The 9,301-nt window shown below is 43.0% G+C and overlaps 1 protein-coding gene across 2 annotated transcripts; it reads left to right on the top strand.

The window, feature by feature from the left end:
• Positions 1-334: 334 nt before the first annotated feature.
• zgc:193811 (uncharacterized protein LOC559801 homolog) lies at positions 335-9,027 on the top strand. Of its 2 annotated transcripts, none has more exons than XM_058418683.1 (6): positions 335-409; positions 516-617; positions 1,706-1,879; positions 2,085-2,204; positions 4,068-4,159; positions 8,607-9,027. In XM_058418683.1, the coding sequence occupies exons 2-6, from the start codon at positions 531-533 to the stop codon at positions 8,953-8,955; spliced, it is 822 nt and encodes a 273-aa protein (XP_058274666.1). In that variant the 5' UTR covers positions 335-409; positions 516-530; the 3' UTR covers positions 8,956-9,027. The 2 variants fall into 2 exon arrangements, with proteins under 2 accessions (XP_058274666.1, XP_058274674.1); XM_058418691.1 differs by having other exon boundaries at positions 360-409; positions 486-617.
• Positions 9,028-9,301: the final 274 nt, after the last annotated feature.

The following is a 9,301-nucleotide window of genomic DNA, read 5'->3' as shown; positions in this document are numbered from 1 at the left end:
AATCAATCAGTTTGCAATTTGACGACGGTCCCTTACTAGGATATGAATGATATTTAGACACTAAACATTATAAACATGAGTTTAAAGTACATACAGATGCCAAAATGACAAAAAAAAAGTTAATAAACATATTTAGTGCTCGAGTCACGTTGTAAAAACCACGAACGCGCACTGACTTAGCGTTAGATTTCACAGAATTGACTTGTTTACAAACCGCTTTGGACGCCCTACATAGGTGCCCTACGTACCATATGGAATAATCTCTTTTCAATCCCTATCTAGTGCACTTTACAAGCACAGTGAGCCATTTGAAATCCGGCCACCTGACTGACAGCGCGCGCGCTACGTTGCCATAGTGACAGCGATAAACTTTTCAGAAAGGCTATAGAGAAACGAAGCGAGAACGTTTGTAAGTAATGGGTGGTTTAAAGTGTACTTTTATCATTATAAACACACATGTTTCCAACTTATATCGTCGTAAAAAGTTGTTTGTTGTCTTGTTTTATTTTGTTTAGACAGTGTGGTGTGTAATGGCCAAGCGCAATTTTGCTAACACCAGTAGCGGTGCTGCTCATGTTTATGTTCATCCTCAGGCTTTACACACAAACAGCTGTAAGGTCAGTCTGGTGTTTTACACACACACACACACACACACACACACACACACACACACACATGCCAGACAAAGTTATTACAAAGTACTGACACTGGAAACTTTTTCCATACACTATATTGCCAAAAGGGACGTCTGCCTTTACATGCACATGAATGTAATATGGAGTTGTCCCGCCCATTGCAGCTATAACAGCTTCATCTCTTCTGGGAAGGCTTTCCACAAGGTTTAGGAGTGTGTTTATGGGAATTTTTGACCATTCCTCTAGAAGAAGTGCATTTGTGAGGTCAGGCACTGATGTTGGACGAGAAGGTCTGGCTCAGTCTCTAATTTATCCCAAAAGTGTTCTATCAGGTTGAGGTCAGGAGTCTGAAGTTCCTCCACACCAAACTCATTCATCCATGTCTTTATGGACCTTGCTTTCTGCACTGGTGTGCAGTCATGATGGAACAGGAAGGGGCAGTGGTGGGCTGTCGGGGCCAGCAAGGCCTTCTCTGCTGTCCTAAACAGCAGTGATCTGAATCACTTGCTTTTTGACTTGCGTTTCAATATATTTTTCCATGAATGTGTATTAAATTATTCCCAATAGTCTATTCTCTACATTTCATAGCTTTTCTCTTGGTTGCGCTGCTTCCAGTAGTGTATATTTATGATAAGAGTATTTATCCAATCATATTTCAGCCAGTGGCTGACATCATGTGTTGCCAGGGTGAAAGAAATCTGCCTTAAGGCCTTCGGAATTAATAGTGCAGGCGCCTGTAGCTTAAAGTAAGTGGCAATGAAACTGTTCCATTAACCAATCAGACTTTGAGTTGGCGTCACTGGGGCCATCTAGCGGGCATATGATCACGTCAACAATTTCCCGTCCTTTGATTGGATAATTGGAGTAGTCAGAGGCAGCGAACTGCACTAAAACTAAATAATATATATACATAAATATATATACTGAAATGTCCTTTTTTGCTGGAAACACAGTGTACTGCTTACTATATCCGCATTACACTTGTGTACACTCATGCACATATGCACATATACATAAGTGTTTATAATTCTTGATCTTAGTGATCCATCTGTTTCATCTCATTTCTCCAGAATGCACCACTTCCTCCTCTTCTACAGAGACGAGTTCCCGGACTCCCACGTTACAGCATCACCTCCCACACGGAGCATGACCCCAAACCTGTGGAGAGTGTTTTGAGAAACGTCATCTATTCGAAACCGGCTCCACACTGGCGCACGCATTTCCTCAATGGCTTGGCTCAGAAGGTAATAATAATAATTATTATTATTCTAATAATAATAAATTCAGAGAAATATATTTTTATAACCAGTCATGTGATATGAAGTGACAATATTTGTGGATCAGTTGAGTTTGAAGTTCTTCCTGGGAGCCCTGATCGATGTGGAGGGCCACTGGGTTGTGATAATCTGCCCCTGGAGATAAAGTGTGTGTGTGTGTGTTTTGGTGCAGCTGCGAGACAGTGAATCAGTCAGACTTGCCTCTGTGCCATCTGTCAGTGAGATGCGAGATCAGTACAGTGGACGATCAGCACTGTACGAGCCTCTGGATCCTCACTACAGGGTGCTGCAGGTAAGAAGATGGAGCGAGGGGTCACAGGTCTTTGATTTGAAATGTCTGTCATGGGGGCCTCAGTCATAAGAGTGTGGTTAAGCTTTATTAGCAGAAGTGTTTCAAAAAGTGTAAATAGGAGCGTTAAAATAATTAATTTTTCAATTTCATTTATGACATCTTCTTTACATCTCCCCAGATAATAAGCTACAATTAGCCACTGGAGTTGGCCACAGATCAGCCTTAACATTATGAGCAGTGCCAGGTGAAGCGAATAATACTGATGATCTCCTCATCATGGCACCTGTTAGTGGGTGGGATATATTAGGCAGCAAGTGAACATTTTGAAGCAGGAAAAATGACAAGCGTAAGGATTTGAATGAGTTTGATGAAGGGCCAAATTGTGATGGCGGATAGATGACTGGATCAGAGCATCTCCAAAACTGCAGCTCTTGTGGGGTGTTCCCGGTCTGCAGTGGTCAGTATCTATCAAAAGTGGTCCAAGGAAGGAACACTCGTGAACCGGCGACAGGGTCATGGGCGGCCAAGGCTCATTGATGCACGTGGGGAGTGAAGCCTGGTCCGTGTGATCCGATCCAACAGACAGCTACTGTTGATCAAACTGCTGAAGAAGTTAATGCTGGTTCTGATAGAAAGGTGACAGAATACACAGTGCATGATGGGTCAGGGCTGTTTTGGCAGGACCGACACGATATTAGGCAGGTGTTCATAATGTTATGCCTGGTCAGTGTATGTTATTTGCTATTAGCTTAAAAAGCCCCTGAATTGTCCAATCTGAATGCACTTGTTGTAATACGTTATCGTTTCTATAGCAACAACATATATAGGAACTTGTATGACATAATCTTATGTTAATGACCAACGTACTAAGTAATCATTTTAAGTCATCACCCAACCCTAACGTTGATTATTTTCCAATAACAGCACAACCCAAGTGTTTTATTCCTAACTATTATTTTTATATCTATTGTTAAAAAATGTGAAAAACCCAAAAGTCAGAGATAATGATTAATACTCTTTTATCAAAATAATATAGAATGTCTAGTTTATTTTGTCATTTATGTCTAGTTGATAAAGATATTAAGCGCCTCAGTACAAATCTCCAAGGTCAAGATCCTGCTGTCAAGGTCAAGCGTATTCCTAATGTAAAGTCTTCCCCCTGTGCTGCTGGTAGATGATACACACCTCTGGGTCTGCAGAGGAAGTGGTTAAATGCCTGGAATAGTTAAAGCTGTAAACATATTATATCTGTACTTATACACGTAAACATAATCATTAATCCGAGATGTTAAACTTAAGGATGCTTGTGCAAGCTTGTATGCACCATCCATCCATCCGTCTATCCATTGTCTATACCCGCTTTATTCCTAATTAGGGTCACAGGGATCTGCTGGAGCCTATCCCAGCACACATTGGGCGAAAGGCAGGGGTACACCCTGGACAGGTCACCAGTCCATCACAGGGCCTTCTATGCACCATAGAGTTTAATTAAATTGACTTAAAACAGGCAGAAAAAAGGTCTTATAAAAGATCTGTGTTCATTCAGTGTACACAAAAAAGCAGTGTTTGATTAGCCATGATAAAACACAAGCCGAAACCTGTACATTTAGTGAGTACACCTAGAAGTTGGTGCATGGATTTCCTTCTAATTAAACTGGCAGACAGGAGGGGAAGAGATTATGAGGAGAGTGGGGAAGGAGAAAAGAGAAAAAGGAAGGCATTAATGCTAAATAACGATGATTCATGCAAAGTCTGCTTACGCAAAGCTTTTCTTGGCCTAAGGATTATAGGGCTCCCAGCACGCACGTTCTCGCTAATGGAGCTGATGGAGAGACTAATGCCACTCATGTTTATTTTAATCAGACACTGCATGGACAAATCCATCAGTCTTCGGTTCTGCTGCCCAGAGAGCCGGAGCTCAGCACCGCACACGCGGACTACAGGCGCTTCAGCAGGTAAGCAGCAGGGGGCAGTATATACACTCACTCTATACAACACTGAGCAGGGCTTCCCTTTACTTTTCAAAACAGACTTCAATATTCAAGGCATGGACTTCATTTGAGATTCTGGACCATGATGGTGTGATTGCATCACACAGGTCCTGCAGATTTTAAGCATTCATGCTTTCCTTTTCTACCATATCCCAAAGGTGTTGACTTTGAAGCTCAGTGAAAAACTCACTGTCATGCTCATGATACCAGTTTGAGACCACTTTTGCTTTGTGGCATGGTGCATTATCATGCTGGATGTGTTCATGAAATGATGCACATGCTCAGCAGCAATACTCACACAGGCTGTGGCATTCAGACCCTAAGTGTGCCAAGGAAAGGAAACATTCCCCACATTGTTACACCAGCTCCACCAGCCTGGACAAGCAGGTTAGGTTTAATGCTGTTACTGCTAAATTCTCACCCTAGCATCTGATGAATCCAGATTCATCAGACCAGACTGCATTTTTCCAGGCTTCAGCCATCCAGGGTTTGGTGTTCTTCTGCTCTTGTAGCTCATCTTCTTCGATGTTTGAAGTGTTTGCAATTCCGAGAAGCTTTTTTTGCTCACCACAATTAGACAGAGCGGTCACCTGAGTTACTGTCAGCTCGAAATAGTCTGGGCATTTTTCGCCGATCTCTCTCTTCAACAAGTCGTCAGAACTGGACGTTCTCCACACTGGAGACTGTGTGTGAAAATCCCAGGAGATCAGCTGTTATAGAAATACTCAAACCAGCCTGTCTGGCACCAAGACTCAAATCACTGAGATCACATTTTTCCCCATTGCTGTGAACATGATACTCAAAGCTGCTGGCTGATTGAATAATTGCAGGAATATTCAGGTACACTATATTGGCAAAAGTTTTGGGACAAATCATTGAATTCAGGTGTTGTTTTTCAGGGGTTGGGGTCGGCCCCTTAGTTCCAGTGAAAGGAACTCTTAATGCTTCAGTTTCATACCAAGACATTTTGGACAATTTCATGCTTTGTGGGAACAGTTTGGGGATGACCCCTTCCTGTTCCAACATGACTGCACACCAGTGCACAAAGCACATGGATGAGTGAGTTTGGTGTGGAGGAACTTGACTAGCCTGCACATAGTCTTGACCTCAACCCCATAGAACACCTTTGGGATGAGTTAGATTGAAGACTGCGAGCCAGGTCAAAACTAGGACGTCTGCCTTTACATGGACATGAATGTAATATGGAGTTGTTCCGCCCTTTGCAGCTATAACAGCTTCATCTCTTCTGGGAAGGCTTTCCACAAGGTTTAGGAGTGTGTTTATGGGAATTTTTGACCATTCCACTCGAAGCACATTTGTGAGGTCAGGCACTGATGTTGGACGAGAAGGTCTGGCTCCCAGTCTCCGCTCTAATTCATCCCAAAGGTGTTCTATCAGGTTGAGGTCAGGACTCTGTGCATATGTCAGGACTCTGTGTATATAGCAGTGCTTCAGCAGGTAACCAGCAGGGGGCAGTGCAGTAACATGGCGTGTGGTGTGGAGGGGAAATGGAGCTCTGAGGGACACTGAGGGAGTAATAAACTCACTAGGAGCTGGAGATTATTATTATGAATATTATTTGTCTGCCTTCTTATTTAGCTGTCTGTTTATCCATCCATGTTTTTATCTACCCCATTCTCCCTCTCTCTCTCTCTCTCTCTCTCTCTCTCTCTCTCTATCTATCTATTTATCTATCTATTGGCCTTCCTGTTGGCCTTTCTGATCGTTGTTCTTCCATCCATCCATCTGTCCATGTATTTATCTGTTCGTTTGTCTGTCTGTCTCTCTGTGTCTCTCTTTTGTTTGTGTGTATGTGTATTCATCTGCATATATGTGTGTGTGTGTGTATGCCTGCATATGTGCATGTTATATAGCTATGTTTATAATATGCTGTTTGCCATAGTCATAAAACTACTACTACTACTACTACTACTACTACTAATAATAATAATAAATCCTACTCTATTTGTATCTTTTTGTTGTGTCCTTGTGAACACCGCAGTGTGTTCCTGCCGAGTAACTCCACTCCTCCGGTCCTCCTTCAGTGCTCAAATGATCCGTACATCAATTATACAAGTAGCTTTTAGCCAGAATGATGAATACACACGCTGACGTGATTGAAAACTTTAATTCCATTCCTGGCCAGCAACAGCAGCTGCAGTCCAACACAAACACAATGAAGCAGTCGCTCCCAGTAGCTGTGGCTAATAACTCATTCACATCACGTCGCAGTTACATTGATCACCAGATGACAACTTCAGCGCCCGATTCCATTTTGAGCAGTTTGTCTGCTTGGACTGAAAAATGTTTCGTTTCTATGGCAACACAAACAACGACGTGGAGGACAGCCGAAAAAACGTAGCAGTTAGCTTAACCACACTATACTCCAAATTACATCTGTGTGATAACACAATTTCCAATGTATTACTGACCTCCGTTTCTTACTTTTTATCCGTTTACAGTTACTATTAAAGTTTAAAATCCCCCAAAACCCTAGAAAGTGTAAGTCTAAGTGTTACAAAGTGCTAACACTGGAGACTCCTTCCATAAATGTTAAATAGCTGAAGTTTACATTTACAGAAAACTTCAACATATCAATGATTATAGCTTTTTTTTTGCTCTTAAAGACAGGATGAATTCTTAAATCTGTTTATTATTAGGCTTTGGATTACGTCCTGCGTTCCTTATAATGATGTACACTATGCACTATGTACTCTAGCGTTTAGCGTATGAATGTTAGAAGGGTTTCTCAGTGGATGGCAACGCACGTGACGCGACGCTGAGTAGCTTTAGCAGAAAATGTTGAAAAATTAATCGCGCAATGGCCGTGGGATAATTCATAACGCTTCTTGTCCACCAGAGTGTCGTTGGCCACCCAGCATCAGCACCTGGTAGCTCCGCCCCCTCTAACTCTGAGTAACTGTTGAGTGCTTAATGTGTTCAACATTCTACACTTTATTTTTTTTTCTTGAATAAGAGCATCAGAAGTGCACTTATTCTTGAGGGTGATGGTGCAGATTTGGGACACACGTCCTCGAAAGAGCATGCATTTGTATTTATTTATGTATGTATTTATTATAAAATGCATTTATATTTATGGCATTTGGCAGACTCCCTTATCCATTTATTTTATTTATGAAACTGTGCATTTGAGGGTTAAGGGCTTTGCTCAAGGGCTCTGCAGCTCGGTGGTCCTAATATTCGGGCTCACAACCTTCCGATCAGCTGTCCACCACTGAGCTGCCCTTTCCCGTATAAACCTGCTGTTGGAATATGAATCGAGAGTTTGATACAGACATAACGAGGTAATTACTGAAATTCCGACATGCCGTGAGTGCAGAGCAGCTGATAAATTGGCAGCCAAATCCCACATTCCTTCTCTGTCTCTCTCCTCCCTGAATAAGTAGGTCGTGATGAGCTGACCTCCGAGCTGAAATGGTCACTGAATCGTCTGGAAACACTTTGTTTAAAAGGGCACTTAAAACCCTCTTCCTGAAGGGCGGGGGACTTGAAAGGAAACACTCGTTATGTCAGACTGCGATACAGCATACCTGGAGACGATCCCAGGCATGTTATAGGAAACGACGCTGCCCTCAGAAGACCTACAAACTCATAAATGTATCTGTATTGACAGCCGTTGACACTAAGTGAAAGAGCGGCATGCACACGGAAGCCAGCGGACGCCAGGAGCGCTTCAAAAGTCTCATGCGTGTACGGGTAAATTAGCAGTGGACACAGTGGCTTGTATGATGATTGGACACAAGCAGCCCAGGATGTTGAAGCGGCATACATACAGTTAATACATTTTGCAAAATTTTGTTATGCATAAATCCCCCCCCCCCCCAAATTAGTTTCCTTGCAAAGTGTCACCTGATCTCAGAGTATAAATACACCTGTTCCTGGAAGAACCCAGAGTTCATTAGAGACTGAGCTAAGGTGTCTCGTAAGTGAAAAACAAACCAAAATTGCAACAAAAAACACAAGCTATTTTTGGTTATGTGTGTTGAAGCTCAATAGACAGGGGCAAATCACTGATGCCCGATGACATCACAGCATTCTTGATACATTGGACCCTGTTCAGTCTTGTACAAGTTGGACTGCCTGAGACAGATGAGTCCCCCCCTTTCCCACTGAAATTTCTCCATAATTTTGTCTTGAGGTCCACCTTCCAGCTGTCCTCTAGACAGTTGAACATGTGCTTCCTTCACATGTAAAGCTGTCAAGCCTCATGATGTTGAACTGCAGCGTATGTAACGTATCGTATCACCCTCTGAGGAAAAGGCTCTCCGCCCTCTTCCGCATACATGGGTCACAGATGATTGGCTAGTGAGAATTTTAGCTCGCATAAAAAGGAAACAATGTTTGATTTGCCTCTTCGATATTACACTTTTTGCTCTCTGTCTTGTTCCAGGTCTGAATTGGCTCATCTCTCCCCCTCAAATGCTTCACCAATCCATGGACACTTCACCAAGAGTGCCCCACTGCCCCGCCTCCAGGCTCACAAGGCCCCGCCCAGCGCATCCTCTCAGCTCCAGTTGCCCTGCCCACCCGTACCGATACCCCACGGAGGCAGAAGCAGCGTGTACATGGATAGTTTCCATGTACCTGCGCCTCTGCCCATGTCCTCTGACACCTCCATGACTGTCCTTGCTGGGACAGAGGAGAATGGGCGGAGCTTACTGCAGCACATCCTGGGCGTGCCTGAGATGTACAACACAGAGAACCAGACGTATGGGAAAGGGAGGATGGTGCTGGTGTAAGATAGAGTACACCGCATCCATTATTCACCAGATCTAGCCATTTTTATCCACTCACTTAATAATAAATGTTCAGTCCAGTATCTTGGATTTTTTTTAAAAAGCCAAATGGGTCCTTTGGTGATTTTTTTCTTGTTTATTGTTTATAAATGAGATAATAAGAAAGAATCTCAGTGTAAACGCTTGTGCCTGAGAGATGGGGCGAGCATTAAGCCGGTCATGCTCCTTGTGTGTCAGTGTGATATGCAAGGGATTGTGGGAAAAACTGCAATGTGTGTAAACAGCGAGAGATTGAAAGCAGGCAGGCAGGGAGGTGTGTGTGTGTGTGTGTGTGTGTGTGTGAGAGACA

The sequence above is a fragment of the Hemibagrus wyckioides genome, linkage group LG02 (assembly GCF_019097595.1).
Source record: "Hemibagrus wyckioides isolate EC202008001 linkage group LG02, SWU_Hwy_1.0, whole genome shotgun sequence".
NCBI lineage: Eukaryota > Metazoa > Chordata > Actinopteri > Siluriformes > Bagridae > Hemibagrus > Hemibagrus wyckioides.
Note: the sequence above shows the minus strand (reverse complement) of the source record. Positions and strands in the feature narration are given on the sequence as shown.